Source organism: Zingiber officinale, chromosome 8B, assembly GCF_018446385.1.
Source record: "Zingiber officinale cultivar Zhangliang chromosome 8B, Zo_v1.1, whole genome shotgun sequence".
NCBI lineage: Eukaryota > Viridiplantae > Streptophyta > Magnoliopsida > Zingiberales > Zingiberaceae > Zingiber > Zingiber officinale.
Genome location: NC_056001.1, coordinates 35,963,314 through 35,977,857, shown reverse-complemented (window position 1 = coordinate 35,977,857; position 14,544 = coordinate 35,963,314). Strand labels below are relative to the sequence as shown.

At 36.9% G+C, this 14,544-nt stretch overlaps 2 protein-coding genes across 12 annotated transcripts; one reads left to right on the top strand and one right to left on the bottom strand.

The window, feature by feature from the left end:
- Positions 1 to 3,970: 3,970 nt before the first annotated feature.
- Positions 3,971 to 12,875, bottom strand: LOC122015129 (transcription factor MYB105-like). Of its 11 annotated transcripts, none has more exons than XM_042571846.1 (6): positions 10,392 to 12,180; positions 9,178 to 9,276; positions 8,925 to 9,105; positions 5,216 to 5,429; positions 4,772 to 5,134; positions 3,971 to 4,338 (listed from the first exon to the last, which is right to left on the bottom strand). In XM_042571846.1, exons 3-6 carry the CDS (start codon positions 9,063 to 9,065, stop codon positions 4,166 to 4,168), a joined length of 891 nt encoding a protein of 296 aa, XP_042427780.1. In that variant the 5' UTR covers positions 9,066 to 9,105; positions 9,178 to 9,276; positions 10,392 to 12,180; the 3' UTR covers positions 3,971 to 4,165. The 11 variants fall into 11 exon arrangements, with proteins under 11 accessions (XP_042427780.1, XP_042427785.1, XP_042427782.1 ...); XM_042571851.1 differs by lacking the exon at positions 9,178 to 9,276 and having other exon boundaries at positions 10,392 to 10,514; positions 10,816 to 12,180; XM_042571848.1 differs by having other exon boundaries at positions 8,925 to 10,523; positions 11,720 to 12,875.
- On the top strand, positions 12,860 to 13,530 carry LOC122015131 (60S ribosomal protein L27a-3-like). The gene has a single exon (XM_042571855.1). It carries the CDS (start codon positions 12,860 to 12,862, stop codon positions 13,307 to 13,309), a length of 450 nt encoding a protein of 149 aa, XP_042427789.1. The 3' UTR covers positions 13,310 to 13,530.
- Positions 13,531 to 14,544: the final 1,014 nt, after the last annotated feature.

Genomic DNA, 14,544 nt, shown 5'->3' with positions numbered 1-14,544 from the left:
ATTTGGTTATTCATTACAACCTTCAAACAAACAAATTTTTGTTGCATTACCTAGATTGAATCAAACAACATTTGATTATGTTTTATTTCCCATAATCTTGATTATTTGATTATCTGATAATCACATAACCAAGATTATATATGATAACTTGAACCAAACACACCCTTAATGTGCTCTTTTATGATAGCCTTCTACTTAAGTCTCGAATCCCTCGTCTAATCAAAACGATCAACTAAAATATTTGATATTCATATCGAACATGTACCAAATACAAATTAGACAAAGATTGAAATAGCCTTGTGAAAAATAATGGATTCTCTCGTCTAAGGGTGCAAATAAGTCAAGTCGTTCGCAAGCGGCTTGATTAAAACTCGACTCGAGTTCAAAGTTGATTGAGTTTGAGCCGGCCTGATTAGAAATCGAGCCGAGTTTGAGCAATATATATATTTTATAATATATAATATATTAATTTATTTATTAAAAATAATTTTAAAATAAAAAAAATTTAGCTCGAGCTCGAGTCCATAATTAAATATCGAACATGAGCTCGCGCTCAACTCTATAGGCTCGAGCAAGCTCGAGTCGATTCAGTATAAATCGAGTCGAGTCAAGCTCGAGCCTAAGAGGGCTTGAGCTAGTTTGCAACCCTACTTTCATCTTCACACACTGCATTGCAATTGTAGTGGTGTTTTCGAAATTGTGGAATCAAAACTAGAGCCATAAATGAATTAAACCATTGTGAACAAATTTGATGTTAACTTGATAAGAGTTTGTTTAAATTTATTCAACTAACTGAATGTTGGTGAACAAGTTCGAACAACTCATTAATTTAAATAAATAAGTTTGAACACATATGTTTAACTTGATGAACAACATTCGTATATAATGTTCGTGAATTATATTCATCAATAAAACGTTTATCAATATGTTAAATAAATAAAAAAAAATTAAAATAAACAAATAAGTTAGTATTATTAAGCTCGATAATCAATCAAATAAATTTAAAATATAAAAATTTCAAACAATCAAATAAGTTTGAATTTAAAACTCGATAATAACTAAACAAATTAAGCTCAAGTCAATCTTGAAACTCAAACTTATAAAAAAGAAATCAAATCAAGCTTGAATAGTTATTTCAATGACTTGATTTATTTTAGATTTGATGTGACTTAATTATCTTATCAAATATCTTCGAACGCCATAAAACTTGGCTTAGCTTTCCTAGTTTACTGCCTTAATCAAAACCATTCCTTTTTTCACTTTTCGCACTCACCATAACTTATTTGATTGCAACCATTTTTTTTTGTTTGTTTCATTGTTTGTATATATTCTCGAAGTCATTGTTGTTCATTCAAGTGTGCTTTCACTTTCCTTCGCCACTAACTTCGAACATGGTCCAAAAACTTGTTTCTTTAAGTTGTTGTCCAAATGTTTTACGTGATCAATTCTACCAAATTAGAAAGATTCTCTTGACTTAAGAAAGTGCATCTACATTCAAGTCACTAAATCGCCAAGGTAAGATTGCCTAGATCTACAACACATTTGACTCTAATTTAAACACAATTCTTTTAATTAAAAAAAGTCAACGTCATCGCAAGCTTATTTTTTAAGAGGAGCAATAGAAAATCCTTAAAGAAAAAATCGCTAAAAAGAAAAATCGCAATCTAATCTAATCAAACATCTTTTCATGATTTTTTTTTTTTAAAAGATAAATTTATATGCAATCTTAAGAGATAAAAATCATTTTTTTTTAATGTTATATTAAAATATTTTAAAATTATATCATTTAGTGGAGATATTTATCTTGCAAGGGACCAAAAAAGATTCACGGGCTAATAGAAAATCGGCACCCCAACCACCATATCAATCAATAAGTGGACCCAACCACCCATCATCAATTAAAAGTACACGACAATTTTTCATTTTTTTCTGTATCACACAACATTTTGTAGCTATAGTAGAGAAAAACAAGTTCTTCAATGAGATTTAGGTGCATCATATCGTTAAATGTGGTTAGTATTTTCAAAATCAGATGGCCAAGATTTTTTCAATATTCAAAAGTTTCGACCGATGCAGTTGAGATTGCTCCGTTGCTAATAAGATCGATTTAAAAGGCATTAGGTTCTTCGATGAGATAAGTGAATTAAGCTAACTCTTTGGCGACCTAACCATAAAAATCAACTCTATATTTCTAACTAGTGAGAGCCGATATTTCTCCATTGCTCAAGCAAGACGATTTGCACAAAGTTGGATCTCGGATATACCGACTGAACCGGCCAATCCCATCAGATTTCGAAAACATTATATTAGGAAAGTAAATTTACCTTTCCACCAACCAAATCATCAAAATTTAACTCCACATTTCAAACTCTACAAGTGCTTGGAAGTTCGAAGTGGATCCACTGAAATAAACAAGATTTCTAACTCTCAACCACAATGAACCCCACTTTTTAAAGTACTTTTCCCAAGCTTTTTATACAAACTTTCTCAAAAGCTTGTCTTTTGATGGTGTAATCCAACACCATGGAAGGAAGAAAACTAAAACGGCCAGTCGCGATCATTGTTTTGGTGCTTCTTTTCGAGATCTCAACTCCAATTTTCGCTTTATAAGCAAATCGAAGAATTATTTCAAGGGACACAAGAGTTGTTAGGACAAAAGAGTAGTAGTGAGGCAACCAACAAATTATTCGATTGTAATAAAAAGTGATTATGTTCACTCTATGCGTCCCTTACAGTCCGTCCCCAAGTTATGTGAAGGAAGATAAATTACGGGGTCAATTTATAGCCGACAACAAAATGACTAGAAGATGAAAAGAGTTTTTTTACCCTAAACCAAACAGTTCCTCAAGCAATCTCGCTATGCGGTGGCACTAGGAAGCAATGACTTCCTCAACAGTTACCTCCTTCCAGTGCACACTGATTCATGGAACTATAATTGCGATACCTTCATCGATTACCTCATGACTACACTTTAGACACAACTCAAGGCAAATCATCTACTCCTATAACACATATATAGTTCAACACATACATATTTTAATTCCAATCATGTTGAATAGATTTAAATTGAACTCTAATAAATATATTTATTTATTTTGAATATTATTATGCTATAGTTTTGCATAAAGTTTGATCAAAACAATAAAATCCATATAACCAATCTCAAGTAGTTAAAGCTTAGCTCTAACATGTTGAATAGCATTTGTTGGGTGCTAGACAACTGACATTCTTCGGCTTCGGGCATCCCTTTGCAACTGTTGGTTCATGGCGTCAACAGGAAGCTGTCAAGAGCTTGCACAAAACTTCAACAAAGCCGCAGCCAATCCAAAGTTCTCCCTAATGCAACCTTTAAGTTTGGGGATGCCTACTATGCCTTCCAAAGTCCAATCAATCGACCATACATATATAGTATGTATCATCCGTCATGGAAAATTCTCTACATCTTAACACATTGGATGGTAACAATTTCAGTTAATGTAGGGCTTAAGAACTAGTTGTATAAAGATTGGAGTATGCGATCTGGGACGAGTACCATCCAACCGATCAAGCCAACAAGATCATCAAGAAACTTGGGATGAATTCCATTAACGATACGCCTTTTGATTGAACCACCAATTTTGGGTCCATGTTACTTAACTTTTATCCACTACAGTTTTCCTGAAGAAAGAAAGTCCTTTTGTGTGTGCAAGAGATACGGGGTATAATATATATTTCTTGAAAAACTGACGTAAATTATGACTATGCAATTGATGTAATTTGAGGTGGTAAATTGGAATGTTTGAGGGCCAATTAAAGTAGAATTAGAAGACAACAAAAGTCTAATATAATGAAATTAATTAAGACTATGGAATACAATTGGAAGTGGCAAATACATTTTATGCAAGCAAAATTAATAAATCAATACAATAACTTACAAATATGTAAATTATATATATATATATATATATATTACTAATTTCATGACTTTAGTCTGCTTTATAATTTACTAATGGATATAAAATATTTTTTAGATTATAAAGATTAAGAACAAAATATTTTGTTCAGAAAACAATTAATTGATCTAGACGAAGGGAAAAGGGAAAGAAAAAAACAAAGTGTCCGGTAACACATACCAAGAGGATCCTTCTGTGTTCTCAAATTGGACCCCACTAATCCAACTGCCAACTCATCCGGCCCCGACACCAAGAAAATCTATGAAGCTTGGCTGTGCATCAAGATTGGTGATCTCATGATCGTGATCAAATGGTGGTGTCTCATTGGCTGAAACATGGCTTGACTGCCGAGGTGGAAAGCTGATGAAAGATGATTGGTCGAACAAACGAACCTTGGGTTGATCAACTGCAATTATTAAGAGAAATTCGTAACATGTCGCATATTTCAAAGAAAAAAATATTTAATGGGGATTTGAGAATGTATGGAGGAAAAATTGGATATTGCTCAATACTGCTAAAAGAAATAAATGAAACAGAAGCATTTATTTATATGGTTATTTTTATTAAAAAAAAAAAACAGTTAACAAACATATATCTATTTCTTACGTGAAACCTAAGATGCTTTTTGTCTATTTCTTTTGATAAATTCTAATCATAGGGCCAAGTAAAGAAAGAAATAATGAAATTTTCAAGGTAAAAGAAGAATGCATGTATACATGTAATGCTTTTGTGGGTGTGGTACTATATCCTCTACTCAAGAAAAAATAATAGATATGCATCTAAAAAAATTTAAATTTTTGTAAAGGAATAAAAATGTAATGGCGTAAAAAAAAAATTACCAGAGAAGAAGTCAAATGGAGTTGCTTGAGTAGAACTCTCGCAGCTGCGATCAAAGTCACTGGATGAGCCACCAAGAAAAGGCAAGCAAGGAGACGCCATTTTGGTTACTTCCTCCTCGACCATAAGCCTTCTCCTCAAAGAGGCAGGCGTTGTTTGTTCCCTGTACTTCCTGGCCATGATGACATGCCAATGATTCTTGATTGCGTTGTCAGTTCTTCCAGGGAAGAGTTTCGCGATCATTGCCCACTTGTTGCCGTGCACCCTGTGAGCAGCCATTAGTCTCTCTTCCTCCTGATGGCCGAATGGTCTCCGGTTGATCCTAGGATCCAACTGGTTGAACCACCTCAGGCGGCAACTCTTCCCTTCATTCACAAAAAACTAACGTTCAGTTACTCTACTTTCTTGAAGAAGGGTGATATAGGTTATTGAGTAAAGACTAGCACCTGATCTGCCCTCCAGCTTCTCTGCAATGAGGTTCCAGTTTTGAGGGCCATAGAGCTCAACAAGCTCCTTGAGTTTGCGGTCCTCGGATGGTCTCCAGTGTCCTCTTGCACTGATCTTTGGCAAACCATTGCTGTTGTAATTAACAACCTCACTGCTCTCTGGTGACCTCTGGCAGCACTCCATGGAGGGGAAAGCAGTGGTCATGGCTTTCTCCTTCAGCACAGGGAAATGATCAATTAAGCAGTGTGGAACAGGACATTGAAATAAAGAGTTTGATCTTTTAAAACTGATCTCGTTATTTCTTTATTGGTCACCAGGACGCTGCTCCACACGTGTGGGAATTTTCTCATCACGCACGAGACGTGCACAGTTGAAGTTAAAAGCAAATAATGGTGAAACCGAGTGCATTTAAAAAACTTGAAGGGTAGACCAGTCGGCTTTAACAGAGTCGATCAGACTGGTCTGGCTTCTGGTTTACCATGCTGAGCAACGGACCGGACCTGCTAGCGTCATTTTGCATCTGACCAAAGCAATTCGTTGGCATCCATTTACTTCCCTCCTGACAATTTTGATCTATCTGATCCTATTGCCAAAGTCATTTTTTATCTTTCCTGCGTAATAATACTATTGGCCTCTGGCTAATATTTAGCTTTGAATCATTTACCACCCAAATGGAGCTACATTATTCTCTCTCCCCTGAGAAAGAATGAAAGCTCGTGCTGTGTAGCTGCAGAGGGGAGAGTTGAGGACCACCAGCCTTGAAAATGGATGTGGAAAATGGAACCTCGATAGTAACTCAACCTCATCAAACTTGGTGAAGTTAAAATTGGTAGGACACTCGAACACTAAATGCTAATTGTAAGCTGTCTCAACTGTTCGTTCTAAGTTTAAAGAATAAGAATAAACCTAACGCAACTAATCGATACCTTAAACCAACCAAATCTGTTGCCTATTTATGCAACGCTCAAGCGTCCTAAATATTAAATGGTCACAGGAACACAACCACCACAAGAAATAGACAAGGACCTACTTGTTTCTGCACGAAGCATGTACCACCCTACACCCAAAAGGCCTCAAAGCTAGGGTTTTTTGCAGTTTGTGTAATACCACTGTGGGTGGCTGGCTCATTGCAATTAAATGAGGACAGTAGGAGTGGGTTCATTGAAGAGGGCAGCAAGAATGCACATTTTCAAACTGATAAAACAGTGAAATATCAGATGTCATACATTTATGGAGAATAGGTCAAATAAATTAAATGTCCAATGGCAAGATAAAATCCATAATGAGTCTCGTTACTTATAATTGTTGTGTTGTTCAGGTAAGTAAATCAACGTGAGAACTAGTTGGATGCAACTTGGAGGAGCATGCAAGGAAAAGAATAATGTATCCCTTAAGCTTACTACTTTAGGGCATACAACTACACAGCTTTAGTAGATATGAAACCTTTCCATAATTTCCAAAGTCTAAACCACATCCAATACATGCATCAATCCTTGATATAATGTGGAATGTCCCACTGATTGCCTTAACCCCTCTTTGCATGTGTTGCTGTTGTTGGGCGAAGTCTCCCGTAATTTACCTCCTTTCCACATTGGGAGGGCTCCCTGGAGGGGACGCCAAGGTGACGATTTCACCTTTTGCTGCCAATCAATCCTTGGAATAAGTTGGTGGCACCATTTCATGATGTGTTAAGCACATCTGGTGCTTGCATAAGGAAGGTTCTTAGCCAGGATTGAATCCTAATGCCCATTTTGTACTATGCTCGATCATATAGTATAGTTGAAACTGTCTGGCACCAACTATCAGCCTATATCAGATGCTGATAAGGCAATGGCATTGACATGAACAATTTGTCTAATCAGTGCCAAAGACTCTTCAACATTGAATGCACAAGATGTCAGACAATCAAGATGAGAACTAGTTGTGCCGGCATTAGAGGTGTCCATACTTATTAACAATCCATCCTCATATCAAATTATACAAGCCATTTCTCCTCCCATTTTGCAAATACAACCCTTCCAAGATGTTGAGGAATGTGAAAACTCTCTTAAAGTTTTAATATTAGCATGTAATTGACTTATTTTACAGGGCTCTTAAGCATAAGACTCAGAGTTCGTGAGGCATATTACTTGAACGTTTTAATTTCCTCTTCCCATGGTGCAAGTGATGTCTTATGATTGACCAATCTTACCGCAGACCTTCAAGTTTGAATTAATCCAGATCCAACATTCTATGGAAGCGAAGCTTAGGTTTGACCGACAGAAACTCATCTCCACCACTTCGTTGTTTTGACATATTAATTGTTAGATGTTACACAGCTCCAAATAGCTATTGGTTTCGTTGAAGGGTCCCAATCAATTCCCATCCATATTCCATATGCTTAACTGGATAATGAGTTCACATAAGAGGCATCTTTTTCTTCTCAATTGCACAGCTTCAACTTTCAGGGGCCCTGGAAGATTACCATATATAGCAAGGGAGTAGTTGTGGTGCTGTGGATGTAATGAAAGGAATGACAGTAAGGTCCTACCCAACTAGCTCTTCCCATTAAATTCCAAAGTAGATCATCTGGAAATCAAATCAATCCAGTAAACTGAGAACAGCATGCAATAAAGCAGTTTTATATCTCCCCAGAAATAAAATAATCTTTAAAAAATGCTATTAGGAAAGTTGAAGAAGTTGAGACTTGAGTTTTAACTTTAAGATAAAGGAAAGAGTTGTGATACCTTTATTCTAGATTTAACTAAGAAGGTACAGACATTCATGACATCTTTCCTATGGGGACTCAAGCTCATGTCCAATCCTACTCACCTACTTTTTGTGACTCCAAAGAAGGATTGCTACAGCAAATTAATTGTCTCACAATGCAAAAACTCGAGATCACTTTTGCACATCCCCTTACAAAGAAGAAATTTAACGAGAGTTTTTAAAGTCAAACCAAACTAGCTGATTTGGCTCGAGATCAATCTCCCATCTGATATTTATTAAGCCTTAAGACGGAATAGATAATGAACCAGTCAAAACCAAAACGGATAAAATTTGGATTCAATATTGATTCCATTTGCACGAAACCATGAATTAATGCCACAACTTGTCTGATAGTTAAAAACACTAACACACATTAGCATGCTAGTATTAACTGCAGCTAGATAGTTACATGGCACGCAGGCTCTGGGGACGGCCATGGCTTAAAACTATTTGCATTCATAAAGAGAATGACAGGAAAAGACATCATCAAGACAATGCCATGGAAGGAAGGGCATGGCAACAATGATCACCTAGACAATTATGACTCGATACTGTCATGCACATTTCCCCTGGGTTGTCATCCTCTTTCGCTCCAAATCTTACCCTATCTATTGCCAGTTTGGCAGAGAAACTTGTGCTGTTCGAGCCTGGTATCTAATCAACATATGGACACATGGTACAATTGCAAAGGTTTCTTCATATATAGTAATTAATGTAGCATATTATCAAAGTATCATGCAAAATAAGAATTGGTCACAAGATAATTATACTTAATGTATTAATTTGTTGAAAAGAAACGGATGCTACATACTACATACGTAGGCTGTCAAAATCTCAGTACAGATAAAGTGGGTTGATTGCAAAGTGCTAAGAGGACATGACTGAGCAGACATCAAATCAATCATCATCACTAAAGATTTAACACTGCAGGAAATTTTCAAAGAAGCCAATGAACTTTACCTCCATTTCTGTTTGTGAAGGATGTGGCACGGCAGTGGCAGCGACAGTGGTGAAGTGTGTCAGATCAGGGAGACCACTAGACAAAGATTTCAGCAATATCTTTACTGCTTCTACCCACCTCCAGCTGCAATCATAGTGCATTCATCTCTGAAGCATTATCCATGTCTTCCTACTTTGTAACCTGCGCACGGACAAACGAAGAGTGGGATGGATTGATTTTTGAGCAGGTGAGTTATTAGTACTCTTGGATTACCACGAGGAATTTAACAGCAAAGAGAAGTTAGCCAAATTTAAAGTCTAACTTTTTGAAAAGAACATGTAGCTACCCTCCAGACAAGGTGAATGTGGGGACCTGAAGCAGGTACCAAGAATTAAGTTAGCATACAAAGTGCAGCTTCACGCAGTCCATTTTTACAAAGCTATTTATGTCCACCTCTGGAACACACTGCTAAAATTAAAAAGAGTGTCCAGAGTACCACTGTTAATAATGACTGTTCATCAGAAGAATTTCTCATTCAAGTTTTCCTCCCAACTGCTAAGACAGTTAATCTCTCCATGGTGAATGTGATATTTGGATGATATTCATAGAATCTAATGCAATATTTGGGAGAGTTTGAGTCCATCAGCAAAAATAAGAACATACATCATTGATAGGGGAAAGGGTTGATTACTAAAAAATATCATTTACCTTAAAGTTTTCAACAAAAACAGTATATCATCTTAAATTTTCTAAGAAATCTAGTCTTAATTCAATTTTATTTCAAATCCATCCTCTATTAATTTTTTCATCCATTTGTTAATACTTGACATGGAATGGCATCAAAGTTCAGGAGAAAAAGAATGAAATGGTCGAGAATGTATAGATCTGCAGCAGAATCAAATATCAAAAGAGAATCATTACAATCTTGAAAATAAATGGTATATTTAGAAATCAACTCCTAGGAAAATAGATACATTTACAATTAGCTGCTTGTTTTTCCATGCATGTATTAGAAGACTGTGCAGTTGGCTAATAAAGAATCCCACGTTCAAGACTTCTGACCAGCAAGATAGAATCATATAGTTTCTTTCGTGGCAATTGATGACTGGTTAAACACAAAACTAGCATAACGATAATGTCATCATAGGGGTATAAGTTAAAAAGATCATACAAGGAGAATTTAAAGTAAGAAAAGCTACAAAAAAACAACTTACTTTTTACAATTTGCTAAAATGGAAAAAACAAACAAATCAAAAAATATTTATATCACTGATCCAACCACTAAACAGAAAGCTTATGGAAACAATGAAAATCATACAATTAGTTTTAATATTGGTCATAGATGTTTTTATATTTAGAGAAAAACAAATAGTGAAAGTGGGAATTAGTCTCAAGTAGTTTCGATTTTGCAATTTCTGGCAATTAGCTTGCAGTAATGAATTTAGTTTGATATGAAACTTTAATGTAACTGGCTAGCTTTTACTTACATTGTTCTTGATGTCTTAAACTACACGGGGAATGGATTTGTCTTCTACAAGAAATATGATAAAGATGTGCACTTCCACACACGTGAAAGAAGAACTACTTGCATATGATTAGGATGGCTGAACCTGCAACACCTGTTATTTTAGTTGAACAATAAATTGCCAAGTTGCCAACATTCAAAAGGAAGTCATAGGATCCCTTAATTGCCATGATAAAGCATACAAGTCCTGAAACATTTAATTAATTGAAAGTTCAAAATGACATCCAAAAAAATTTTAGCCCTGAAAATCAGACACAAGTTGTACATGAAGTTTTATCTTGGCATAATTTTGATGGAAGTACAACTTATCCATTTGATTACTAAGAGGTCTGACTATAGAAGTGCTTGTAGTAGGAACAAGTAGCTCCGTTATTTGATGTATTTACCAGTATAAAGGGAATTCTAGAATAGAGCACCAGCAGTTTCTTACAGGCAAGACAATCTGATAGCTTAGATGCTTCCATGAGTGGATTCTTTGACAAGAAATGCACAGAAATGATTACTGACCATCAATTGAGAATTAAACCAGGAACATGCAAAAATGAGGCAGATAACAATTTAGGTTAATCAAATGAAACATCCACAGTGTAAAACACAACTCCACATATTTGAATTTGTAATCAACTTCAGACTTACAATACCGAAAAATAATGATATATAAATAATGTAAATCAGTATTGTAAAGATGAATGATAATTTCTACTTGTGAATGAAAATGAAATTACTAGACAAATCGAACCTTGCTGCCTAGACCCAATGCAACCATCATCCTTTTCCATCTGGCTTGGAATTAACATTGGTTGTGTTAAGTGAAAATGAAACTACCAAACATAATCTTTAATCTACATGCAGAATCTAGACTTCCAAATGAAAGATAAATATACAAAGGTTATCTAAAAAAATCGCACCAAAGATCTCATATGGCCATCTGCATGCACCAATTCTAGTTTAGTAGAGAATAGTAGTAAACGTTAGCTTTACAAAGTCTCACCATATTACTTGAGAAAATCTCTCTCCTCTATGACTTATGTAAAAATAATCACATAGGATAGCATACAATACCAATTGACTAGTTTGTTGTCTCATCTATGTTCAATACTCTTAGTATTCTTTAACCATCGCACCAAAAAACTCATAGGCATCTGCATGATCAATTCTAGTTAAGCAGAGGATGGTAGTAAATGCTATCTTTTGAAGTCTCACTATATCTCAAACATTTCTAAATCATTTCACAAAAAATCTCTGCACTCTATGACTTGTTGAAAAAAAAAATCAGGAAGGATAACATACAATATAAGTCGACTAGTTTGCTGTCTCATGTACGTTTAATAGTCCTACTCTTCTTCTACCATTGCACCAATGATCTCATATGGTCATATGCACGCGTCAATTCTACTTTAGCAGAGGAAAGTAGTAAATGTTAGCTTTACACCGTTTCGCCATGTCTCCAACATCTAAATCATTTCACTTGAGGGGCTTATGTAAGGGTATTCAGCCAGGATAACATACAATATAAGTCCATTACTTTGCTGTCTCATCTATGTTCAGTGCTCTGACTATTCTCCTAACCATTGACCAGTTTCATTAAACAATCCCAAAACGAATGATGATCTACAACATGGTGCATGAGGATACCAGGGAGACATTTGCATACATAGCAACAGTATTTCCATTATTGGAGAGAGCAATAGTTTGCTATCTATTTGATATATTGCAGTTGGACTTTCAGAAAATACTATTTGTTTGTAAGATTAACTGACGCTTCATCTGTCCGCAAGCAAGCCATGCCGGGGCTTAAGCTCTCCCGTGAGACGAAAAGAGTACCAGAAAATGCGACCCATGTATTTGAGAGAAAACTCGGCCTTCGACCTGAAACTGTTTCCGATCACGAATGTAAGAAAGCCGGCGAAGGGGAGCGCCATGCTGCGGGTCTCCCAGTGGGAGAAATCCAAGTGCTAGACTAGTGGTGCTTCGGCGGCTACGGACGAATCCGAGGCGAGGGGGGCAGAGTTTAGATTGGGGAGCAACTTGTCTGGAGAAGAGGAGGCTTGAGGAGCGGAAGGCTACCACCATGCGGCGATCGGGAAAGGGAATCTCTCGGAGAGGCTGAGGGAGGAGCGGACGACGGCGAAGTGGCCGATGAGGAATCTCGGATGAGAAGGAGCGGGCGCATGGCGAATACGGCAGAGGTCGAAGAGGTTGGCGACGGCGGAGTAGAGGGAGGAGACGAGGCCGGTGTTCAGTGGTTGAGTGGCGGTGTTGCTGTTAGGCCCGGACCGGCCTAACTATGATCATGCTATTTTATGTTGGACTTTGACCAGCCTATGAAAACTGCTCCAAAGGCCCATCAACATCAGGCCTCTTCTCATCATCGCATTCGCATGCTATAAATTTCTTTCGTTCTTTTCGAAACCCTAGCAGCAGACGCCCATGACGACCCGCTTGAAGAAGAACCGGAAGAAGCGAGGCCATGTGAGCGCCGGCCACGGCCGCATTGGGAAGCACCGGAAGCACCCGGGAGGCCGCGGGAACGCAGGAGGCATGCATCACCACCGCATCCTCTTCGACAAGTACCACCCGGGCTACTTCGGCAAGGTCGGCATGCGCTACTTCCACCGCCTCCGCAACAAGTTCCACTGCCCCATCGTCAACGTCGACACTCTTTGGTCGCTCATCCCTGATGACGTGAAGGAATCGACCGCCAGATCCAAAGACGGTTCCGTTCCGCTGCTCGATGTCACCGAGCATGGCTACTTCAAAGTGCTCGGCAAGGGATCGCTCCCCCTATCCCGCCCCATCGTCGTGAAAACCAAGCTCATATCCAAGATCGCGGAGAAGAAGATCAAGGAGGCCGGCGGCGCTGTCGTGCTCACTGCTTGATTTGGAGGTTGTTATTTGTTCGGATAATTTTAAGATTTTTTTTCTACATTCGAATTTTAATTTCTTACTCCAACCATAGTATAGAAAACCTTTTACCGGATTTGATACTGGTTATTTATGCAGCATTTTGGTTACTCTGATTGCAAAAATTGAATCTTTTTAGACGTGTTCTGTTGATTTTAATGATTACGGCTGCAGTGTTCCGATTTAGGATTCTTAAATTGATATCATTTTATCGTCAGCAAAATTGTGAAGTAATGAGCGCCTTGTTGTACACCTAAATTTTTAAATGATTCGCCGTCATCTTGTTTGGATCTATATTCCATGACCGCTATGTTCATCCGTGTCTCTCGAACTGTATGTTAAATAACTTAGTTAACGTAAGCTGGCCAAGATAGGATAATCATTTATCACCTTTCATTCCTACTGTAAATTGGATACCCATGAGAGCAACCACAGTGGAGGGAGGTCTTTTGATTAAAACGAAAAAGCGGCTCTTCTTCGTCTTTTCATTTTTTTTTTATTTTTCTAATAATTAAAAAAAAATCAAAAAGTCTGATAATTAAAATCTGTTTTTCATTTTAGTGAGAACAGTTTTTAGTCGATCTTCAACGATTATAATTTAATTTTTTAATATATAAAAAATTTATAAATATGAAATTTATTTCATTCATTTCATTGTTATCTTTGCTCTCAACTCAATTCTTCCTTTCATTCCCTATTTGTATTCGAGATGGATGAAAATCTCAATACTTTACGAATTTTTTGAATTCTTCAAATACGGAAGGAAATACATCTTCTCAAAATACTCACATTCTTCCAAATATCTAATATCCTCATTTTTTCTCTCAACCACAATATCCTCCAAATTTTTAAAAATATTTCATATGTTCTACAATATTCTCCAAATTTTCCAAATTCCCAAAGTTCTCAAAATTTTTTGCAGCCGTGGAATCCAAGTAACACCGCCTCAGCTCCATTTGGTATGTATCCATCCCAAGACTGGTCAGCAATGGGTAGCCAACTTGGGATGCCTTATCCTTACGGGGTTTCTCCTAATCAACCACCTGTTATACTTTCGAATGAATCTAGAAGTGCAACTATTGATCCATCTATCAGCGACAAAGAATCTCTAACGTCATCATCTGTTTCAGCAACTTAGGTGCCACCACACTCATCACAAGAAGAGCGTGAAGTTGAGCTGGAGGAAAATGAATCGAAAAGAAGATTTTGGT

What these genes read in the sequence shown, in the direction of transcription:
- LOC122015129 (XM_042571848.1), bottom strand. Translation starts at nt 9,065, where the DNA reads ATGCACTATGATTGCAGCTGGAGGTGGGTAGAAGCAGTAAAGATATTG. An exon ending in CTTCACAAACAGAAATGGAG is followed by an intron (nt 5,430 to 8,924) that starts GTAAAGTTCATT and finishes CCTGTGCTGAAG; the next exon opens with GAGAAAGCCATGACCACTGC. An exon ending in TCCATTTGACTTCTTCTCTG is followed by an intron (nt 4,339 to 4,771) that starts GTAATTTTTTTT and finishes TAATAATTGCAG; the next exon opens with TTGATCAACCCAAGGTTCGT.
- LOC122015131 (XM_042571855.1), top strand. Translation starts at nt 12,860, where the DNA reads ATGACGACCCGCTTGAAGAAGAACCGGAAGAAGCGAGGCCATGTGAGC.